Source organism: Solea senegalensis, linkage group LG21 (genome assembly GCF_019176455.1).
Source record: "Solea senegalensis isolate Sse05_10M linkage group LG21, IFAPA_SoseM_1, whole genome shotgun sequence".
NCBI classification, from domain to species: Eukaryota; Metazoa; Chordata; class Actinopteri; order Pleuronectiformes; family Soleidae; genus Solea; species Solea senegalensis.
The window spans coordinates 10,026,696-10,051,579 of record NC_058040.1 but is presented as its reverse complement, the minus strand read 5'-3'; the positions used below and the strand labels follow the sequence as shown (position 1 = coordinate 10,051,579).

The 24,884-nt window shown below is 41.6% G+C and overlaps 1 protein-coding gene across 3 annotated transcripts; it reads left to right on the top strand.

Moving 5' to 3' along the window:
- The first annotated feature begins 7,075 nt into the window (after positions 1-7,075).
- Positions 7,076-19,227, top strand: pax8 (paired box 8). 3 transcript variants are annotated; one of them, XM_044053664.1, is made up of 12 exons: positions 7,076-7,189; positions 9,396-9,551; positions 11,494-11,635; positions 11,754-11,951; positions 12,085-12,161; positions 12,254-12,379; positions 13,121-13,296; positions 13,400-13,520; positions 14,231-14,485; positions 14,898-14,999; positions 16,712-16,801; positions 18,236-19,227. In XM_044053664.1, the coding sequence occupies exons 2-12, from the start codon at positions 9,533-9,535 to the stop codon at positions 18,304-18,306; spliced, it is 1,377 nt and encodes a 458-aa protein (XP_043909599.1). In that variant the 5' UTR covers positions 7,076-7,189; positions 9,396-9,532; the 3' UTR covers positions 18,307-19,227. The 3 variants fall into 3 exon arrangements, with proteins under 3 accessions (XP_043909599.1, XP_043909598.1, XP_043909600.1); XM_044053663.1 differs by having other exon boundaries at positions 11,470-11,635; XM_044053665.1 differs by lacking the exon at positions 14,231-14,485 and having other exon boundaries at positions 11,470-11,635; positions 18,236-19,226.
- Positions 19,228-24,884: the final 5,657 nt, after the last annotated feature.

Below are 24,884 nucleotides of genomic sequence, written 5' to 3'. Positions count from 1 at the left end.
GATGTCACAATATAGTTCAAAATAGACAATAGAATGTCTTGGCTTTTTGTTCCTAAAAACGATCCAAGTGATCTTTGAACTGTGACATATTTCCAAATTTCAGTACTTTTTGCTCAGGTGTGTTTATATAGTTGGTGAAATTATTTTTTTTTTCATCAGATTGCCTATAGGTTGTTCTGAAATAATATAAGACACTCTATATTGCACATTATTATACCCTCTGTATATGCTGTATGTTTAGTAAACTGGCAAACTTGCAGCAGTGCTGATAAAGACGACTTCCACGTTTAATCGATTTAAAATAGCTTGACATTGTTTGTCAAAGTAATCTGGAAGTGTGTGACTGCTTGATGAGATAAAACATGTTTAACCCTTAGAGCACAGAGCTTTTAGGCTGTTTTTTTCCATTACTTTGTTAAAACATACATACAGAGACATAACCTATAGGCAAACTGATAACGTGATTATTGTTTTCATTTTCACCAACTATATAAACACAAACACTAATAAAATCGGTTTTGAATTTGTGAAATTTGTGAAATTTGTCACAGTTCAGAGTTTGCTTGGCTCATTTTTATGAACAAAAAAAAGAGAAAAACTGTCTATTTTGTGACTTCTGCACAAAACAAATATGTGCTATCAAATGAATCATAACTTTGACCCAAAAAATGCATTTTGTAAAGCCTGAATATGTGACCTATAAACACATGTCCATATAAGGAGTCGTACTAAAGGGTTAAACATCACAACGTCACCTTCTGTGTGTCATCAAGTAGACTTCACTCAAGTTTTTAAGGCAGCGGGTTAAACCTTTGTTTTTAAGCACCTTGAAAATGTTGTCAGTAAACAAAACAACTCGGGGAAAATCCTCAGACTGCACTGTGAACACATTTCGCTGCAAATACTTACTGCTGCAGTAACAGCAGTCCATTGGGGTAAGAGAGGAAATCTGTTTGTTTTGAGTTTGTTTTTCTAATTTGATCAAAATGACCGTTTAAACGTAGTCAATTACAGATGAAAATCTTCCCTCAAAGACACTTGTGCGTAACAAGATCTCGCTCTCGCATGAACCGTCCCCCTTTTCTGAGTCTATTTAGCAAGTTAATTAGAATCGAAGACACTAATCCAGACGATGACAAAAAGTGTTTTGGTTTCATTGCTGACATTGACTGCGGCTGCTAACAGAGATTCTTTTGCTCTGCTGATGATGAGGCTCTTTTGCTGCTCGTCTGTTTAAAATCTGCTGTCCGTCTTCTTGACAGAGGAGCACCTGAGGACACGCAGCTCCACATCCCGTCGTAACATTACAGACATTTGCCAACTCTGTGATGCCCATCTCCATGGAAACCGCTCCTGAATGACAGGCATGAAGACAAGGTTCACCAGTCGCTCTGATCCTCAAAGTCTCCTGCAATTACTAGTGTGTGTCAATGGGTGTGTGTGTGTGTGTGTGTGTGGGGGGAATGTATCACTGAACTCATTCATGTAAATCATTAAGGTAATGACTTCATATTTTTGGTTCTTCCCTCCTCTGTTAGACTCTCGAGGGGAGAAGATGAGGCAGAAGTAAAGTGGGCGTCAGACCGGCAGAGACACAGAGAGCGCATTAAAAACCCATGATTGATCAATTGAATGTTGGAGAAGCTCACATCAGACCACCAGTCCAAATTACATGTGGGCTAAACACAACTAAACACTGCTCACAGGCCAGGCCCTTCTGTTGCTAATGGCCATTACAGCCTGTGTGCCTTTGTAAGCCTCACAATAGCAATCACGCTGGGATTTTGTGTGGAGCTTGCTGGCAACAGTTATTAGCCCCCAACCCCAAAAAAAGGAAAAACTTAAAGGGAGAGCAGTCAAGAGAAGAACAAGAAGATTTGGGGGTTCCGAGCAAGGGTGGGTCGGGGGGTTTTGGGGGCATCAGCAGGAGGGACAGGGGGAGCACAGAGTGTGGGGTCAGAGGGCAACCCCAAAGCGGAAATGGGAGGCACAGAAGGAACAATGGGCAGGGCTGGACTAAGACAGACAAAGCTGGAAGGAGGGTGGACAGTGCACAAAACACAGGAAGATGAGGAGAAAAAGATGAGAGGACAGAATGGAGGGGAGCCAAAACAGATGGTAAAGGCTGGTCGGAGAGAGAAAAGGGGTGAAGGAGGGAGGGAGCTGGAAATCCACTGGCAACACACGCATCGTGACAGTAACAGCGAGGAGGGAGGAGGAGATGTGCAAAAACCTAAACAAGACTGGATCTGGATCCCCATATGGCAACATATGAACCAGCATGTTATAATTCAGATGGAGACACCTGTGGAGTCTCTGTGGCCCTTTAATAAAATGAGGAATGTTTTATTTAACGCTGAAAAAAAATGGTCCAACTAAACTTAGCACGGTATGTAAAAAACTGCTGCTGTTAGTTTGAGTGAGCTTCATTTATTGTGTTAATCATTTTTCGTCTTCAATGAATTAACCACAAGAGAGAAAACTTACATTTGAGGCAATAAAATGCAGTAAAGCTGCAGTGCTTAACTTTTGGCAATGAACTTTTTGTTTTTTGTGTTTATGATGATGACGTTATCTTTCTGCCTCGATGTGGCATTACTTGTACTTAAACAGGAACTGTCAAGCAATACTATCAGTGGGGGAGGATTGGTGTGTATACAGCTGCAGTGCAGAGACAGGAGCACGAAGAATCTACCCCATCACACTGTTGAACAAGTGGGTTGGGGGTTTTTTAGCAGAAAAAACCTATTCTGAAACTTTCTCCATGTATTCAGTCATACGTCAGCCTGACATGAAACAAATCACTTCCTGTGTAAACAGAGATTCACAGAGAGAGCCATGTGGAGGTGATAGTTCACACGGATACAGAACTTTCCTTACACAATAGTTTTCCTTGTTGTTCTTTATAAAGTGTTGCGTAAACAGTAGCATCGTTATGAGAACCTCCCAAAATGACTTTAAATGCTGATAAAATTACACCATGCGACCAAGGAATAAAGAAAGAAAATAAAGTTAATATAGAGCGAATAGACAAGGACAACAAAGACAGTGATAGCAAATGCTAGGGTCCAGCACATTGATACAAAGCCAGTCATCACAAATATGACTGAACTACCGGAAACTTCACAGCGTGAAAAATGAAACAGAAGGGCGCCAGCACATGCCCATTTCATCTCAAGAGCCCCAATTAGAAGCAGTGATGATATGGACAAAGCATGATGTGGTTTCTGCAATACAAACCAGCAGAATACAAGATAACGTACAGCCAACAGTGAAATAACTCACTCACTCGTTCATCTTCCACCACTTTATCCTGTACATCCACCCATCCACACCTATGTTGAATTTTGAGTGTCCAGTTTGACTATAATCCTGAAATCTGCATGTTTTTGCAGCGAAATAACAAAGATTAGGAATGCTGCTGATGAATATTCCTCATACAAAGTGAATACAATTTGTAAAACAACTCAAGAGCTTCCTTTGAAAAAGAAATCATGTGTTCAATATAACAAGGGTGATGCCATGACCACACATGTTTTCATGTTTTAACAATAAATATACAACAGTGGGATTGTTTTGGTTTTACACAAAACTGTGGATAAAAAGTCAAAAAAATATAAAACTGTTGTGTGTACTGGCCCTTAATCAGCAATATGTGGACAACGTGTGTGAATGAATGTAAAGGATTTTGTGTAGAAGCACTATAGCTTTAATTAAGTCTTATTGTACTCTGCTGCAAAACATGTAAGTTGTCCATGTAAATATGAGTGAAGTAGTAACAGAGAAACTTCTACATGGGGAGAAAAGAAACAGGGAAAGTGTGTGTTTCAGCATTAGGAAAATCACAGGCTCTAATGTGATCATCAATACTGGCGTGTTTCTGCAGCTATTATGACCTAATTATCTGCCTCAGCTCGACTCGCTGACCACAAAGAGACGTGCGCCCGCTCCACTAGATTTATAGAAGTTGTCATTAAGTGCCGGCGCTTTTCCCCCCGCGACGCATTCATCTTTACGCGAGCGCGCAGAGGAGCCGTGGAGGTATTAATGCATCACCGTGCGGAGCGCGCACGCACTTTGAGTCATGCACCTCTCTCTCAGTGTGTGTGTGTGTGTGTGTGTGTGGTTTCCGTGAGGGATGGAAGATGACAGAGGCCTCGCGCTGCAAACAGCTGCTGACTCGCGCGTGTGTGTTTGTGTGTGTGTTTTTTAAGTCCAGTAGTTTTCATTCATAATCAGCGCGCACTTTCTTATAAAACGAGACCACCAGGATATTGCAGCGAGTTGCTTGTTGTCTTCTATTTTATGTTTTCTCATTTCGGTTGTATATTTTTCAATGTTTTATGCAAATAAAGATTGAATTCATTCATTCATTTTGCAGGATCCTCTGGACTTTATAGTCTATGTGGTGAATCTTATTATTTCTGTATCATTGTTACTCTTTTTTTTTAAAAACATCCCTACAAACTTTGGACAGTGACATATCTGTGCATGTTTCCTCTTATCACCGCAGTCGGAAGTGTTTGACCCCCCGTGACCTTTTTACCCTCACCTCTTGTTGCCACCTGTCGCCGCAGGTAACGCTGTGCTTTTTTTCTTCTTTCTTTTCTTTTCTTTTCTTTTCTTTTCTTTTCTTTTCTTCCTCTTCTTCTTTTTGCTGGAAGAAATAAAATCCTGTCAACAAGACACACCCGTGAAGAAAAACCATAAACAAGGAGGACGTATTTATATGTATATATATATATACATACCCTCCAATTTCCACCACTTCTTTGCTGCACCTGAATGTTTATACATACAGAATGAAAGGTTTAATACAAAATCAGCATCATACCGGAGAATAAAATGGACAGACTGCAGATTTGTGGAAGAAAGCTATGTTGTCAAAAATCATACAAAGAAGCCACATTAATAATATAACTCTGTTTTGGTGCAACTGAGACTAAAAAGACGGTGGTCTAATTGGAGGGCAGCGTTTATTAATTTTATGGGAAAGAATATACATACATTACTTTTAATATAGGTTTTGTTTGCACACTGTGCTACATAAATTCAATTAAACCCATTTTTCTCTGCTTCACACGTCACGTATTTTTAATTATTTTTCAAAATTTGGTTCCCCAAAGTTGCACCTTGTCAGCATCCTCGCGCCGTTATTGTTTATTCCCCTCTCAGCATAAACAACCTGGAGTTGGCAATCGCAATATACTGTAATATAACGTGGGAATAAATATTAAAATAATTACAGTAGACACATTAACAGATGCTTCTTCTGACAAAAGAAAAACACCCTTTTTTTTGCATTTTCTTTATAAAGAAAAATGCAAAATGTCTATTAACTATTTTTGGGCACGTTTGATGGCAACAATTAATGATCCACACTTACTTCACTGCAGGTGAAGCTTTTATTATTATAATTCTGGATGTTTTCTTAATAATATCGCGCTCTATATGGGCCAGGACTTACTGTATACAGGGCGTGTATGAGTTCTGCCCCTTGGCGAGTGGCCCCGTGTAATTACGCGCCATTTAAATGGACAGTATCATGGCGAAAGATACCAATCTATGAGTTTTAATCCCTTGTTAAACTCTCTGTAACCTCTCCCTCTCTCTCGCTCTCTGTTCTTGTCACATCTTCCTTCAGGCACTTTGTCGTTTCCCTGTGCGCTCTGCTCTGGTCACTTTACAGAAGACTGTCTCTGTTTCCAACACATGCTATGAGTCCCTTTAGTCTTTTGACGTTTTTTATTTATTTAAAAACATGCATTGTCCTGCAGCGGCACTGATGTGGAGTCAGAGCCTTTTGGAAGGAAGAGCTTCAATCACAGACTGGAGAGATAAGGACTGCAGTGACCTCTATACCTGCATTCTTTTCATTTTTATGGCCCGCCAACATGGTGTGAATTAATGAATTCACTTTAAAGTGATTTTATTTTTTTTTTGGCTCGTGCGTAATTGACCAGTAACAAAAAAGGAGAAAACCGCATAGTTTGATAAATGTCACGCAGAGAACGAGGTGTCGTGGCTGTCATTAGAGGTGTTGTGTGTTTGTTTTACAGGTTTGTGCGAACACCATTAACAACGTTTTAACTCAGAGGGATACTGACACCCTGGCGTGACATTACGCTCACGCAGGGCCTGTTTCACGCAGCAGGGGATGCAACAAAAAGAAAAGCACCGCAGCACTGACAAAATATAAATGACAGCGTCCTGAGGAGCTGCTAACACATAATAAACAGAAAGAAAACACTATTACAACCTCTTAGAGATTATAAAACACTTGATCCCTTATTTAACCAATTGAATCTGCTCAGACTTTGTCATTTTTATTTTATTTGGGCTATATTTTATGTAATTTTATGAACTGAATGTCATGTAATTCTAGTAATGAGTTGCTTTTTTATTATTTAGGCTGTATGTTATGATAGTTTTTAAAAAAAGTAGTCCCCTGGATTGAAATCAGGTTCTGATATATATTTTGACGGGGGGTGATTTAACCTGTGATTTAAATGGCTATGTTGCAAAATGCCAAATTAAAAGTGGTGAATGAATAGTGATGAAAATAATCCGTGTGTATGAGTTTGACAAACTTTAAAATGTAAAAAAAAAAAAAAAAATGGATCCAAATGTTCTTCTCCATCTTCTCCAGTGACGTCAATTAATTTTCCACTGTGGAAACAAACGCGCCAAACTGCTGAGAGTCCGAGTCTACGTGTGTGTCAGAGAGAAGCTGTGAGTGATCAGCAGCTAAACAAGCACTAAACTGTGTGAGAACCGTCGGGGACGCGGTGCCACATGCCGGTACACAGGCTGATGGACGCTGGAGATGAATGGAAAGACGTCTTCTCCATGACAAGTGTTTCCCTACAGTGGCTCAGTGCCATCACAACACAGTTCCATGTTCTCTTCTCCTATCCTCTCCTCTCTTCTCCTCAGAACCACACCTCCTCTTCCTCCTCCCCCTCCTCTTTCTCCCCCCCTCCCATTCCTCCAATGGCTGCGGGGCTTCGTCCTCTGCGCAACCCCGGTTGGATAAAACCTGGCTGAGCGTTTGCTGCGCACGACATAACACAACACAAGAGCCAGGACGCGCACACGCTGTCACACAGTTCCCGAGTCGATCGGTTGGAATAATAACCAGAATACATTTGCTGGAGGACGCGTTTATTTTCAGCTCCGTAGTGGAAAGGTAAGCGCGCGCGTTACACGTGTTCACGGAGACGTTTTATTTGTAATCCAGGTGAGGTGTGATTGAGAGGGAGGAGCAGGTTTAAGGGATGCGCAGTCTGGAATAAACGGTGAGCTGATGTATCCATGACATTTCAGTGGAGAGTTAAATCAACACCATGTGAGAGAGACTGATATATGTTCTGTCTGTAATTAATTCACGAGGATGTTTTTTCTTTCTTTCTTTCTTTCTTTCTTTGTTAATTGTGATGTGGCACGGGTCCAGACCTGGCACAGCGTTCGTAGTAGAACAGGGATAATTACGCACGTTAACCTCGGTCCACAGGGAGCTGAATTCCAGCCGCGAGCTGTTCTTTTTTCTTTTTTTCTTTTTTTAATTGTTGTATTAATTTAATTATTAACATTGTTATAATAATCTGAAGGCTGGCATGCAACTAAAACAGCACACATTAGGTTATGAATCTATATAACCGTTAATTGTATCGCAGTTAAACTGTACATTTATTTAATGCGGTAATGAGAACATAACCGTGTCAGAACTCTGTCTGATAATAAAACGAGGGTCAACTGAAAAAACAGAAAAGGAAAGTTATTTCTTTCCTGTTTTTTATTTGTTTACAAACTGTGTATATTTAAATATGTGTATATTCACACACAGCTAAATATTTAAGGACACGTTGTTAAATGTGAGAGAGAATTTACTAAAATATTATCCATTAAACAATTTAATTAATAAAAATCTAACTTTATAATAATAGAACAAAATTTAAATAATTCACGTCTATTTAACAAAAATGCAAAACGTCACTTACGAATAACACGAGATGCAACCTGGTGAAATAAAATCCGCAGGAATTTAAAGTTCAAATATTTATCAGTTATTATCATTATTATTGTTGTTATTATTATTAAAATTGACAAACACCGTCGACTTTTAACGATAATTATGTTATGATAATATTAATCCCATTTAATTTTTTGTTTTTAATCCTTCAAGCAATAATCGCAGATTAACGAATCCCCCCGTTTTGTGGTTTGTTAATTTCTGACACTAATATTCCATTATTGTGACGATAATTCAATTCAAGTAATAAAACTGCCAGAAATCATATTTTATTAACAGTCAATTAATAATACCAGTTTAACATGAATTATTAAAATATTAAAGGCCATTTATTTAGTGATTTTAAATATTTCGATTCCACTTCTTTTATATATTTTTTTATTGATATCGAGTTTAAGTTTGAAATTAAAAATCTTTACATTTTTGGAGATTTTGTTTTAAAACATTAAAACACTAATACTGAATTAATAGTGATGTTTAAGCAGATAATTCCCACATAAACATTAGTTAACGCTGGCAAAGCACAGTGGGTTTGGTTTCTAATCCTGTGGCAGTGAAACTGTCATTAATCACAGACCAAAATAAGTCTGAAACAAAAGCAAACACCTTCACTGATGCAGTTCATCTTCACAGCTAACAGTGTGTGACACGCTGCTAATTATTTGGTGTAATTTTAGAGTGACACACAGCAGGACCTGACATCAGCTGACAAATGAAGGCAGGTTTTTTGGCCTAAAGGAGTTCACACACATTAACTTCTGTGTCCTGGATGAACACTTACTACAACACATGCACTCTCTCTCTCTTTCTCTGAGTGTGTGTGTGCGTGCAGCCATCAGGCTCATGTCACTGTCCTCTTTTATTAGTAAATGACATAATATTTCATTCCAATAAGGTGGGAGACTTTAGAGCAGCAGCTGAACAGATGGAGCCTGTAATCAGGGCTTCTTAATAACATTTACACCACACCACATCTTTTAGTTAAGGGTTAAGATCATTCTCCACACCCTTAAATTAAAAGGAGGCAGCTTTAATGTCAAGTTTTGTTTTGTACAAATTGAAAGAATCTATATTCTACCCAACTCTAATTCTTCCTCCCAGATTTAGAAACTACTTTCTTTTAATGCATACAAGCTAATATATGTACAACATTATAAGGGGATTAATGAAGAGCAGAAAGAAAGAAAGAAAGAAAGAAAGAAAGAAAGAAAGAAAGAAAGAAAGGGCCTAAATGCTACATTACACATATCCACAGTTGACTGAAGACTTTGTATCCATGTTTGCGTTGAAGAGACACACACAGTGTGTGTGAACAGCAGCTGAGTGTTTTCACTGTGTCTCTCTCTCACGCACACACACACAGACACACAAACACAGGATCACACTCATGCCAGACGAGGCAGGGCGAGGAGGAAGAACTCGGTAACTGGGGCAGAGAGTGGAGGACAGTGGAGTGTCAGTGATCAGCAGGTGGAGCAAAGACGGGAAAGACTCAGGGACATGTCCAACAGTGCAAGAGGTAAGTACACAACACAACATAACTGCTGGGCCTGTGTCCTCTGTGAGACGACTGTGTGTGCTTCATCTCTGCTGATGATGACAACAACAGGGGAGTGAAGTTTTGGCCTAAAGTTTTAGTCTCTCTTGGGTCTCTATAGAGACTCAGAGTCAGAATTGTAATCAACTTTATTGGCCGTGTAAATGAGCGCATGCAAGGAATGGATTGTTCTCGTGCATAAAAGACATAGAAACTGAACAAATAAGTTAAAGAGCTGCAGTTACATTGTGAGCAGGAGCAGTAAATAAATCAGGCGGTTTGTGCAGAAATGCACTATATAAACACACACTAAGAGTGTATTAGTGAAGTGTTGGACTGAGGTAAATAATATTACACAGTGTATGCTGAACTCAAACATGTCCATGTTCTTAAAATAGACATTATTGTACCATTTCACCATCCTTTAAAGATGTTATAATGCCTTTTAAACCTCAAGTCAAGGTTCACCCTAAATTACACTTCAGGTTAATGTGTGGTACATCATGTTCCTTGAAGTTGGGACCTACATTATGTCTTTACACGCAGTTTAAAGTCAAGATTTTAACGTGTACTTTTAATGGTAACTATGTTATAATTAACTCCTATCTGTATAAAAAGAGCACGCTTTTTAAAATAGACCATAACACAGAGTCAGCCTGTCTATCTATATCTATCCTTTGTTTTTCGGTGTGTTCGTGCTCGCCTGTGCGCGTGCTCGCGTGCGCGCTCTCCCTCCCCGGGGCTCCTCGGCTTTAATATCCTGCAGGTTGATGAAGCTTGGCGGGGAGATTTTTTTCCACACTCCGCTGGCAGCGTTAATAGAGGCTCCCCTCCATCCCTCCATCCTTCCCTCCCTCCTTGTCTCCTTGTCTTCACCCTCCTCCTCCTCCTCCTCCCCCTCCTCCCTCGGCTGCTGTTTGATGTGGAAATGAAAGCCGAGGGGAGAAAAAAAAGGCAGGAGAGAGGACGACGAGGCTCACTGGGTTAAATTAAAAGCGATGGTGTTTCTTGCAGAGCCACCACCGTGTCCACAGTCAGTGTGTCTTCAGAGGAGATGGTGTTTAGCGCCACCACCATCAGATGTTTTGTTTTTTCTTCTTCTCCAGGAGCAGCTGCTTTAGATCAACCAAGCAAATCCTGCGTCAACATGTTTAATATTCATGGAGATCAAGAAGGCTGGCAGCATCTGCTTTGTGGATTTATTTTACGGTTATACCCATAAATAGTTAGAATAATGACGATAATAACAATAATAATAACAATAACAATAATAATGACAATAACAATAATAAACGTTACTTAAACGTTACAAAAAATATATATACAATCTTTCACCAAAATAAATATTACAATCTTGTCCTTAACTTTGTTGCTGGCTCTCGCCAGGTAAGGTTTGTGCACTCTTGTCCTCCTTCTTTGACATACAAAAAAACTCCTTAATTTAATTTTGTAAATATATGAATTATTTGTATAATTGAACGTAGACTATAAAGTGTCAGGATGGTGGGGGGTTTGGTGGGGAAAAAAATTTCAAATTAAGATATGTTCTGCTTCTTTATTTTGCTCTTGTTTGACAACTATTATTATCATGATTATTATTTAATCAGCCGGTGATTGGTAGAACAATGTGTCTCTTACAGACAGAGAGTCTGTGAATGTTGACACATCATATGTTGAGTGTCAATTCTGTCACAAAGATGCTCTGACCTTTGGTCAAATTACAGGAGAAATGGGTCAATTCTCTTTGATTTGGTCTAACTATGCGGAAATAGTTTCATTTAGCCACTAACATGAAAAAAATAATAAAATGGTAAAAACCAAGTGTGAGAGTCTCTTCCTCTCGCAGTGACGTCTCCTGTGCCATGACTTTTATGAGTGTTCATCCCGCCTCCTCCCCCAGGTCATGGGGGTCTTAACCAACTAGGTGGAATGTTTGTTAATGGCCGACCACTTCCGGAGGTGATCCGGCAACGCATCGTCGACATGGCCCATCAGGGGGTCAGACCATGTGACATCTCCCGACAGCTCCGAGTCAGCCACGGCTGCGTCAGTAAGATCCTGGGACGGTGAGTTACTCAACTTCCTGCTACTTCTGCTGATGGGTCTGTGTGTGCCCTTTGACCTCTGAGAGTCTGTGTACTTGTCAAGGGTGGCAATGTCAACGCAAGGGCTTATTTCTTTCAGCTACTACGAGACGGGCAGCATCAAGCCCGGAGTGATCGGTGGCTCCAAGCCCAAGGTGGCCACCCCGAAAGTTGTGGACAAGATCGCAGAGTACAAGAGGCAGAACCCCACCATGTTCGCGTGGGAAATCAGAGACCGGCTGCTGGCAGAGGGAGTGTGCGACAGCGACACGGTGCCCAGCGTCAGCTCCATTAACAGGTGACCTAAGTGACTTGTGAATGAAATCATGCAAAGCGCCACTGAGGCTCGGCAACCAGGACTGTCGAGTTAAGACATCAGGGGTTAAAGACACATTTTCTTTGCTCATAAAGTGATTTTTTCCTTTCCTCAGAATAATCCGAACAAAGGTTCAACAGCCGTTTAATCTGCCTCTAGACGGAAAAGGCCTGAGTCCAGGACACACCTTGAGTAAGTCTATACCACATACAAACTCAGCGTTGCTGTGTATCATAGTGTACTGTAAAGTACTCACGGTGCCACTCTTTTCCTCTCACTCCCAGTCCCCAGTTCTGCAGTCACCCCTCCTGAATCTCCACAGTCGGACTCGTTAGGCTCCACCTACTCCATCAGCGGCCTGTTGGGCATCCCGCATCCCAGCACCGAGGGCAAGAGGAGCCATGATGACAGTAAGGAATAGACCACATGAATTCAAAGTTGTTCTTGTTGGGATGGTGAATGAAAGCCAAGTGCATCAGATAGAACATTCCACAAGGGCCTTACTTTTCAGAGGCCGCCATCTTGCACCGCTGAATCCAAGCAGCCACAGTGTGACTTATATCCTTTCTGGTATGCGCAGGCCACCGTACTTTTGTGACACACTTGGGGAAAAGGAAAAGGAAATTGTTAGAATTTGCAGTCTCGACCATCGGATATCATTCATTCTAACACACTGGAGCTCTAATCTTGTACTGTATCTGACTGTTGTAGTTGCCAGGGAACAATAGGTGCAACATCTAGAAAAAAATATGACAACCTGTTCTCACTGACATGAAAAGTGAACCAGATTATGTTTGGACAGATCAGATAGTGTCAGGGAACTACAGTGGCATTCACATACCAGAGAGGATGTTGATATTTTTTCATGTGCGCAGTAAGCTTCCACTTCAAAATGCAAAACCAAATTAAAGTACACATAAAAAGCTTATTCTAAACCTTAGTTTCATTAGTTGTACACCTATACAAACATACTTATGGGTAGAATATCAAATATCTGCCAATAAACCCTTCTAAATGTTACATGCCTGACCTTTAAGTAATTGAAAGTGAAGCCTAAGTCATTTCTAAAGGAACTGTTGAAATGTGTCCAATTTTAGCACACGTGTCACATCACTCCTCCTCCTCCTCTCTCCCCCCTCGGTGTCTCACAGGTGATCAGGACAGCTGTCGACACAGTGTGGACTCTCAGGGTAGCGGGGGCGTCCCGAGAAAGCAGATGAGGGTGGACCATTTCTCGGCAGCCTCGCAACACCTGGACTGCGGGTTTGAGCGTCACCACTACCCTCCGGACTCATTCAGCTCAGCCTCCAGCAGCAAGACAGAGCAGGTCGCTGGCGACTTCGACTGGAACCGAGTCATTTGTAGATCTGCTTGCACAATCCACATTTGCATCTTCCACCAATAGCTAATCCCCAGTTTGTCATCCCCAGACTTTGTACTCGCTGTCGCTCCTCAATGGCAGCCTCGACGAGGCCAAGACCAGCCTCTCATCGTCCAGCTCCACTATTGGACGGAATCTGACGGCGCATCAGAGCTACACCATGGTGACAGGTGAGCAGCCTTCTGTAAAGTAACTCAAAGGGAAACGTTAGAAAATGACTTTGGTAGAAGTCACTTAAAAGTATATGAAATTTACTTTACTTAAGTGTCAAAAGTAATTTTCTGATATAAAATGTGAGAAAAAGTGAGGTGTTAAGGATTGAACCATGGTAGCTCAGTGGTAGGGCAAGTTGTCTTTCAACTGGAAAGTTGTAGGTTTAATTCCTGGCTCTGCTAGTCTATATGTGTCCTTGAGCAAGACACTTAACCCCATGTTGCAGCGTGTGAATGGGTGAATGTAAAGCATCTCATCAAGACTCAGTCAAAGCTCAATATAAATACAGATCATTACCAACTCTTCTTCTTTTGATTTCATTTGGTAGTAACAAAGATGTAGAAGTGTAGTGAAGTAAAAGTAGCAAGAAATACAAATAATAAAGTAAAGTACAGATATGTGATTTCTGTACTTAAGTAGATTAACAAAGTATTTGTACTTTGTTACATTAAAATACTACTGGTGAGAATCTTAATGTTAGATGATGATGATTTTGAGCCCTTAAGGCGCAAACTCCTCCACATTTTTTTTTACACAATCCTGAAACCATTCACTCTTTTGTTCACTGTCACTCTTGTTTTGTTTTTTTTCTTTGACACTCATTTGCACCATTTGTTTTCCATTTCCTCACCCACCCTCACCCTTCACCTGCTGCACACCACCGCAGAGCCTCTACAGCCACTGCCGCTCTGTCTGAAACAGGAAATGTCCCCAGAAGTGACCAGCACCAGTCCGTCACCACACATGGCCGCCACCGCCGCCAACCTGGCGTTCGTGGACCTGCAGGCGCTGCAGAAACCCGTCTCTCTCAGCAGTGGTGGCGGTGGCGGCGGCAGCTGCAGCCATTTTCCCAATGCATTCAACTCATTCTCCCATCATGCACCAGTGTACGGGCAGTTCAGCAGTCAACCTGTCATCTCAGGTAAAGCAGGCGTCCATCTCATCCATGTTCATACTCATAACACGGCTTTTTGTGTGTACGTTTAAAATGGAGAATCATTGAAAAGCTGCTGCTTATTAGTTGGGAATGAACTAATGTTGTTGTATCTCCTGCTGCATTTATGATCCATTTTTAATTTATCATTTGGTCTATGTGTGTCAATCAATCACATTCTGATTGAGAATTTTGATTCAAAATATTCATTTCAGTGGACAAACCAGTAATTGTTCACATCCAATGAGTCAAAACTCAATTCTCAATCATTTACTGTAATTATTTTTATTTCAGGTTCAGCTCTGACTCTGCGTGGATGTTCTCTGCAGCAAAAATGTAAATTTAAAACCTGACTTGCATTTTCAGTTGAATTTTAATGTGTGTGTGTGTGTGTTTTCAGGACGTGACATGGTGAGCTCCACGTTGCCAGGTTACCCACCTCACATCCCATCACCTGCACAGTCAGGATATTCCTCGTCTGCCATCACAGGCATGGTAGCAGGTAAGAAATCCTGTATAAGAGCAGATATTTGCACCTCAATTAGTATTAAAATCACAAGTGGATGAGTGAATACAAGATGTATCATATTCTGGCATGTTCAGGGTGAAATAGGTTGGGTCAACAAGGCATAAAATGTGAAATGGTTTGACAGAAAACTGGGCAAATAAGAAGATTTTTCCTTTGGATTTACAGTATATTCATCTCCATAATTCATCATGCTGCATGAATGTAAACCAGAGTGATTTGATTTGGTAAAATTGTCAACATGTCTTCATATCAAGCATGTTTACTGATCGGGAAATCATGAGCTCTTTAGTTTCTCACTGTATGGGAATAATTTAAATCCGATTAAAGTCGCACTTTATTCTGCGTTCTCTTCACATACGATGATTTAACGACACTTTTACTGAATGAAACGTCTTTTTCAAAATCCAGACCTCGTCTGATGATGGTGCACAAAAAAAAAACAAAAAAAAACATGTGTAACATGTGCTCTAATCCGGCTTGGCGGTATAGAAGTATGTTAATATTAGTGTGTTACTGGGCATGTTTTTCTACATGTATGACACTTAAATAAATAAATAAATAAATAAAAGAATTTTAAAAAAGTCAATTAAACAGGGAGGAAGAGAATGGAGGAAGAAAAAGGAGAAAAAATAAAGAAGGGAAAGACTGCAATGGAGGATTGTAGAGTAACAGGGAGACTGACTGAGTTAATGAGTAGCTTTGCCAGGGTGCTGAACTCTGTGTGTGTGTGTGTGTGTGTGTGTGTGTGTGCGGGCGCACATGCACAAGCCCAGGGGGTACACAGAACTGGCTGGGGGTTCCGCCCTGTTGCCCACACGCCCACCCCTCCCCAAACAGGCACCACTGACCACCCATCGCCATGGGAACCAGGGGGCCCAGGAGGGAGATGCTGAGCTAGGGTGGGCGTAGAGGGTGGAGGGGGGTAAAGTCTGGGTATGAACGAAGAGGGGCGGTCTTGTGACCGTGTGTGTGTGTGTGTGTGGGTGTGTGTGTGAGATGTGCCTTTTTTTTATTTGAAGTCTGCCCTCCGAAGCGCGAAATGAGAGGGTCTGATTTATTATTTTTCTGGTGGGCTCGCTGTGAGGAAGCGTTGATACACAATTACTGAGTGAAGGGGTGGGAGGTGGTGGTGGAGGGTTGGGGGGCATTAGAACAGGAGGAGGGGTGTGGTGGTGGTGGGGGGGGGAGCTCATGGATTCATTCCAGCCAACATAATTACCAATTAGATATTGGAATGTTAAAAAAAGGAGAGGGAGAGAAATGAAAGGAGGAGGAGAAAGCAGGAAGTGTATGGTAAGAAGAGGAGGAGGAGGAGGAGGAGGGCATTTCAGAGGGCAGAGGCTGAGCGATGCAAGGGGCCGAGTGCTGAGGAAAGAGGGCGTAGAGGGCAAGCTGCATGCACGCACCACTGGGCCGAGGGATTTTACCCTCAACCATCCACCTGCACCTCAGATTAATGGTTTACAGGCTGCACTAACTGTTGGTGAATTATGAGCAGAGGCTGAGCAGATGCTGCCACACACACACACACACACACACACACACACACAAACAACCCAGTTCTGTCCTGCTGCAGGGCTACGACTTAGACTTCTTTCCTTTTAATAACAACAAACGTCTTCTCTGCTGATGCGTTTAACGTGCGCGGTGTTTGATGAAGGGGTTTTTCTCTCCGTGTCTTACAGCAGGTGCAGACTACACTGGTCAGTCCTACAGTCATTCACCCTACACCTCCTACAGCGAAGCCTGGAGGTTCACCAACTCCAGCATACTGGGTGAGTAAGGACTCACTCACACTCACACACACACACACACACACACACACACACACACACACACACACACACTACACACACACACACACACACACACACACACACACAGTGTTTGCTGCTGACACCCTCATGCATCTTGCAAATTATCTCTGAATATGTTCTGTTCACTGCTGGTGCTACTGGTAATAAACATTGCCTTCAGCATAGACGATAACTGCTTTTAGAAGTTAAAATGGTTTTCTAGATTACATAATAAAAAAATTAAAAAATGAATTTAGTAATCAAAACAAAAGTAAATAAGTTGTCAGCTGGATTACTAACTAGGATTTATATGTTGTTGTTGTTTTTAACTATCTATTTAACGAGAAGTCCTTACTCCACTTTCTTATGATATATAATTCAACAATGTAATTTAGGTGTGTGAGCGTGTTGTTGTAGTGAGATAGACTTGCAAAAAATCGGGCAAATGACAAAACAGTGCCAAAATAAACCAAAAACGATAAAGGAGAAAGTAGTTTCTAATTAAATGACAGTAAACTCTTTTTTCAAATTTAATTTGAATATACTTGGAGTCATGCACATATGGCTGTTTTTTACATGTTTTTCTGAATGTGTATGGTGTACATTTTGATATTGTACTTTATTTTTTCTTTTGGATGAATATTTTATATATATACATATATATGTGTATATATAAAAATGATAGTATCTTACAACCTTTAGATACAACAATCTGTAGATATAGGTCTTGAATTATATAAGACTTTGCAGGACATGAGTAGAAACTAGGATACAGAATTATATCATTTTTGTTTCCATGCATGTAGAGCAGGGGTGTCAAAACATACGGCCCGTGGGTCAGAACCGGCCCATCAGAGGGTCCAATCTGGCCCGGGGGATGAATTTGTGAACATGACTATATTTTTCAGTTCCAGACACCTGTGACTAAATGTTTTGTGCCTTTTTAAATCCACTGTGATCTGTAAGTTGTCACGCACATTTGCAAATGGTAAAGTAAGCATAATATTCTTGAAATTGCACTTGTTTTTCTCTGGAAATGTCCGATTGTTCCTAATATGTTTTGTCAAACAAAAGGAAAAATTAGGAGTTCTTGTCATTTACAGGTTATTATGCTATGATTTTACTGGTCCGGCCCACTTGAGATCAAATATGGCCCCTGAACTATAAATGAGATTGAGTATTGGGACTGACAGAAATGTCAGGTTTCACTGGATAACTCCGCCACATACTGTACGTCCTTGTTAGGAAATGAAAAGTCTTGGATGTTTGATTCCTTAAGAGTCACAGGAGAGAGACCGAGTGTCAGACTGGATCCAGTCACAGGAGAGTAAGCTGTAAAGCTTCACTTCACATGGATGAAGGAAGTCAGATCCAACACCAACCCCCATCCTCTCTCTGTGTCTCCACCCGCAGGTTCTCCCTATTACTACAGCTCGGCCTCCCGCACTGCTCCACCTTCTGCAGCCGCCTACGACCACCTTTAGTCCAGACTCTGTGCTGATGGACCCGACTCAACGGACCGGTCCGAGACTGCAGGACTAAACAGCTTGAACGGAGCAAGGCATGGAAGTCACAAACTGGATCGGGAATTATTTGAGACTCTGCTGACAAACCATGCAGCAACACACATTTTCCACATCCCCTCTCCTCTTTATTTCTGCATTATTTATTTGTCAAAAGTGACACCGTTAAATCTGACTCGTGCACGTTTACACACACACACACACACACTGCAAACACTGAAACCCTGAGACTTTCAACACACACAGAGCTCTTTAATGCTGTTTTTGGCCAAAGACTCTTTCATTTTTCGCACATCTGCAACATGACCCCACTGATCCAGTACAGATATGCAACTTCTTTGTTATGCCGTCCACTTTTGTTTACAAATGCTTTTTCTAAGAAAAGAAAGGAGGAAAAAAAAGGGTGAAGCCTGTCTAATCATTTACACACCAGATCCTTTTCTTAATCTGTGTCTGCTTGCAAATTTTTCCTGATTAGTTTTTTTTTTTTGTTACTGTAAATCCAGATTACCCTGTGGTTAAAAGAAATAAATCACAATTAAAAACAAAATGCCCCCACATATGCCCCTCAGCCTCAATTAATGTATCTGTTTAGCAATATGTACATATTGTAAATGATGAATTACTTATGGGGGAAGTGATGCAATGTGACTCAGATGACTGATGAGGGAAGGGGGGCAATTTGGCTACTGAAACCAACAGGGCTTGAAATGGGCCTGCATTTGTTTTTTCGCTTCAAATGAATTCAGTTTGTGTGTCATGCCGATGTTCTGATGTTTGGTAAGAACTGTGACCTATTTTTTCTTATACTGTTATTAATATTATTGCAAAATGTAAATAACGAATTTCTAAAGAATTATTTTAATTAAAGCATGACAAATTTATCACTGTTTCCACTGTGTCATTTTTTAAAAAAGGGTCTGACTTTAAAATGGAATGAATGTTTCTGTGTTTTTATTATTATTATTTAAATTATGTGTAAATAGATATTTTTGAAAATTGTGTTTGAAAAGGCCAAAATATAATGAGCCAACGTTTCTTTAAAAAGTATCTGGTTTATTAAATATTGTATTTTATTATTATTTATTATCATTATAGTTAGTAGTAGCATTGTTATTAATGTTATTATTATTATAATAATTATTATTATTATCATTATTAATAAGGTGCTCACTCACTGCAACCAGCTGCTTCACCTGAAATGTTTTTTTTTTGTTTTCATAATTTTTTTGCAACTCTCAGCATTTTTTTTTTTTAAGGACGAAATCAATGATCCTGAAAACACGCGCATCTGTTTAATTTCTTTTTTTTTTTTTTCTTTTCTGCATCATGTAGTTTTATTTGCAATTATTTCCGTCCCTCTTCGCGGCCTCATTACTGCAGCGCGTTAACGAGGCCACGGTTCGGCGGTGCCGCGGCCCACCTGGTGCCACCGCGCGGGACGAAGCCCGCGAGGATGACGACGATGATGATGATAAAGATGATGATGATGATGATGGTGAAAGGAGGCCGCGACGAGACCTACAGCACGTGAAACCCAGTGTGCAAAGTTGGGTTTAGAGATAGATTATAATACTACTGTATGTAACCATCAGGTCTATGAATCGCTTTAAGTGCCTGTTTGTTTTTTGTTTGAAAAAAAGACGTTTGATTTAATTAAATGATTAAATATATCTCATAATTAACTGTCAATAAACTTTTCATCAAAAACCCTGATCTTTTTCCAGCAGGAAAAGATGCCTTATATCCTGGTGAAATGATTACTAATAATACACGTGTTGTGTAATATGTAACAAAGTTGAAACTATATTATTGTAAAAGAAATTTAAATAAATAATTGCTATTTAGTTTGGTATGTAATGATAATCTTCAACGATTAACTGAATGCATGCATTTCAGAAAAATATGGTGAACCAAGAAACCAAGTTTCAATACTAAGTGAGTCCAAAATATAGGCCTATGAATTAATTGACTTAATTCATTGAGGTATCACCAGCTTTTATTTGTATGAGTTGCAGTTTTATTAGACCACTGTATCCTCTGATTTCCATCATAAACATTGGTGCACTTCATGGACAAATTCAATCACTGAGAAACTCTCCGTGCACTGAGGATTCAGACTGTGAGAAGGCTTTTATTTGACTTTTTAGGGAAAAAAAAAACCCTCAATATCAGTTCAGTCTGAGACTGTGATTGTGAGATGAGCGGATGAAGACCACCGATGACGTCTCTCTGTTTACAGCACGCACTCTTCTATCCCTCGGCCTCTCCGAGCCTGCGCCCTCCTCACATTTCGACATTTGCCTGACTCACCTCTTTACTACCCTCGCACTACTGTACGCGCCGCGCATCGCCCCGTAAACTTTAAACAATAGCTGCACTTCAGTCCCATTGTTGTCCGAGTGGCCTGGCCCACTTCAGACATCCCATCAACTGACTGAACATTCATTCTTTCCAGCTCCTCTGCTCAGGCATGCAGAACACACACTCATTCATATACATTCATACATACAGAGAGGCCTTTAAGTGAGTGTGCCTCACAGGGACGAGGAGGCACTGGACCCAGTTCCAGATTCCTCGTTCAGCTGAGGGCTGGCCAGAGAAATAACGGCCACAGACGTAAAACATTAACAGTCTCACTGCCAAATGAGTGAAAAACAAAACATTATACTGCAACAGCAGCAGAAAGAACTCCTCTCTGTCTCTCTTTGGACCTATTAGCAAAGAGGATTCGGGCCACAGTGCTTCTGGTAATGAGCTCGGCAGCACAATACGGGCACCGGGCCGGAACAGCTGAGGGCAGACAAACCTGGCGGGATGGGGCAACCGGGACTTACTATGCTTAACACAAAGCCATACTAACACTGGGAGTATATGGTGTAGAGACAGGGCAAAGACTGTGTATGTGTGTGTGAGAGGAAGAGAAGACATGCGTACCATTACCATTATGGGGACAAACTCAGCGACAGAATGTGGGGACCCCTGGAGAAATTGCTGCCAAAAAGGCAGCAGAGGAGTGTGTGTGTGTGTGGCAATCAGTGGGCTGACAGGTCGCGGGGGTTGTCCTGCAGCAGTCAGCTGGAAAGTTCTCCACTTATCTCTGCGCCCGAGACACCGGCCAACCAATCTCACCCAGCGAATAAGCATTTTGTAGCCTGACAGAATATGTCCGTCCAAATGAGCCACGGGACATGGCGTCATTTGAGAGTGTGAATGGCAGCAATAATGTGTTCAAACCCCGCCTGGTTTTGGGCTCTTTGTGAAAACCCAGATTGTGTGTGTGAACCCATTAGCTTGTTTATTAATTATTTTTGGACAAAGCGCGGCGTATTATTCTGAACCCTGCTTCCCGAACCATCGTTACCTTTGCCAAGTAGGTTGTGTTTTGGGCCATCGCTGTCCGCCAGTCTGTCTGTGAGCAGAGAAAGAAATAGATTATGAGATCAAGGAAGAAATGATCCAGACCCAGCTTCACACTTTCACACTTCGCCCTTTAAATGCAAGATTCTCAAGCTGCTGTGTCAAATTCTGCAGTCGGTGCTTGTGCCGCTCCCGCTGTTAGCTTAACACTTGAAACACAACAGAACCAATTTGTCAGACAACATCAGAAACCTTCCTCTGTGTCTTTTTTTGTTACCGTGAAAGAAATAGATCCAGCAAAAATCACTCATGTACAGGAACAAACATGATACTAACCGGTTTTCTTCAAGCTTGGAAGGTCAGTAGATCGACAGATTTAGGAACCAGAAGGTTTTAATTCTAACTCATTGTATAGTTGTCAACAACTCTAACAAACAGTCAGTGACAGCCAAGGTCTAACTCTTATTATTTCACGATATTCACATATCATGAACACAGCAAGCGATTGTCTCGGTCAGGCATGTTGGTGAGAGGTGACACCTGGCTTGAGCATGACGGATGCCATCCTAAATTTCGACTAAGAGAGTTCTGGAAAATGTCCAGAGTGACTTTTGCTGGCATTTACATCGTCACATAAAGGTATCTATAGATACAGTCGGTCCCGCAGGTGTTGAGATATTTGAGTCAGATCCTTATAGTCACTTTGCTTTGGGCGAGAACAACGTTGTTATAAGAGACACTTTTTAATCACAGGCCAGGAAAAGGCCTCGGAAACACCTGAGCGGACTTCAAATGACAACACTTTCCTCAAATTTCAAGAGGCAATCTTATCTCCTCCACTTTTCAACCATAAAGGAACAAATGTAGCAGTCAAACAGAGCAAAGTGGACCAACAGAGGCTGTTTCTGTGTGGGAGGAAACACAGGTCCCCTGTGTCATACCGGCCTATTAAACAACACACAAGCCCCACAGGCAGGAAGCTACTATTGACTGGGAGACATCAAGAAAAACACACCTTTCAAGGCACACACACACACACACACACACACACACACACACCGAGGTGGATAAAATCTTCCAGGTATCAGGTACTTCCCTGAGGGAGAGGGTTGACCTGCAGAGGCCAGAAGGAGTCAAACACACAGCTGACAAACAGCTCATTCAACAGCACAGCATCAGATTGTACCGATTTGTTTTTCTTATCCCCGCCTCTCACACAGTTCATTAATGTAATATCACAGAGCGACAAAGCAACAACACTGATAAATATTCAGATATTTGGATATTAAAAATCGGACCCAGTCTGAGTTGAGAGATGAAGTGAGATAAGATGAAGGAGATTAGCTCACAGACATTCTTTGCTCTGCCCTATACGACGCAATGAACCTGCCGGGTGTACACTTTGAGATCCCATCCACTGTGTTTGTCCTGCATGTTAAAAAGCTGCTGAGCCTGTGCCCCAGGAGTGTTGTCAGAGGCAGGAGTGTGTGTGTGTGTGCAGGAGAGAAAAGGGCAAACAGAGGTCACGCCTTGAAAAGCCCTTAAGCAAGGCACTTGCTTTGACTCTTGAATCAGAGGCTCCTCTGCTACAAAAACCAGCATGTGTAAAAGACGCAGGAGGGTTTCGTCACGATGGGATCTCTCTGGGTCTGATTTGCAAACAAAATTAACAAAAAAACCTTGAGAAAAGAGTGCAGTCTGGGTGATGAAGGAGTAAGAAGGATGTTTTTGAAAGCAAGTTACTGCAAGAAAAAGAGTATCATTTGCACTGAAAAGGAAAATACACCCATACAGAGACTGAGAATATGGACTGTGTTTAGAAGACTTGGACAAGTGGACACCGTATAAGAGCAGAGGAGGGAAAAAGAGCCGAGTCAGTGTCTGTAGTTAGAGAGTTAAAGAGGGCGAATGGAGACCGAATGAAAAAACAAAACCCCTGAAAGGACCACAGAGAGACCTCAAGGGCCCTGGACGGAGAGAGCTACATCTCAACAGCAGCAGTCAAGAGCAAAAAGAGGGAGACAGAAAAGGCAGAGGAGGAGGACGCTGAGAAAAACAGTTATTTAAATAATCCGAGGAGAAATCAAGTGTTTAAGCAGATTAGATGTAACAAGTAGAGCATACAAGGGGAGGGATTGAATGTGGGCATCTACAAGACTGTTTGTTTGTTTTATATTTACTAAGCATTTTGGAGCTATTATGGCTGCTGAGCAATGTTCAAAGCATCACTGTGTGTCAGGAGGAGGAGAACAGCGGGAAAAAAGGGGCAGAAGTGACCTTACATGTCGAGGTCTTTTTTGGGCGTCCATGCTGGACAAGCCCCTAATGATCACAACTTGAGCTCTTGCCTTTTTAATTACCCACCCAGGCCTGACCGAGGCACACAAAGCTGGAGAATGGGGTGGGCGCAGATGGAACAAAAACAGGCCAATTCCTTGGGAAGGATGCCCTCTGAACCCAGCCACTAATGCAGCCCCTGCTGCTCCAGCCGGTCATTATTGTTGTTGGAGAGAGGTGGAGAGAGGTGGCACTCCAAAAACAAGGACTCCACCACCTCCACTGCCGACGTCATGGTCTACGGGACACGTGTGCGAAGAGTTTCAGCCAAGAGCGTCTCTGTGTGACGACAGCAGCAAACACAAGTTATAAATCAATTCAATTTGATCCAGAGAAAGAAAAGCTGCCAGGCTGTCACAGGCCCAAGAACATGTAGGGTCTGCTAAAAATGGCATCACCTTTCAGCGTGAGGGGCCACCACTCCTGTTCCACTGAAGGTGCTGCGATGGCCCCGGGGCCCTGTCACTCATACGGCCCCATCAGTCACCCTCATCTGCAGCATCTGACTTTATCTTAATGAGCCTTTGTCATTCCTGTGGATGAATGGAGACTGCTTCCATTCAGAGGACAAGATGAGCATTATGTGCACAGATGATGAGATACTGAGTTTTCTCCCAATGTCTGTCAGTTCAGGGGAGGAAGAATCTTTGAGGAAAGATGAACGAGGAGCTTCGGGACTGAGGAAACGTCTCCTTAATCCAGCACCTTGATCCAGTTCAGACAACCAGAAAGAACTGTGTCCCCCAGTCTGTAGTGCCTGTGCTCCACATTAAGTTACATTAGTGTGTGTGTGTGCGCGTGTTGTCCTCTATCAGCCTGACATGTTGAGCAGCATATCTGGC

Coding starts and splice junctions, on each gene's coding strand:
- pax8 (XM_044053663.1), top strand. Junction 13,521..14,230: donor GAGCTACACCATGGTGACAG/GTGAGCAGCCTT, acceptor ACACCACCGCAG/AGCCTCTACAGCCACTGCCG. Junction 14,486..14,897: donor CAGTCAACCTGTCATCTCAG/GTAAAGCAGGCG, acceptor GTGTGTTTTCAG/GACGTGACATGGTGAGCTCC.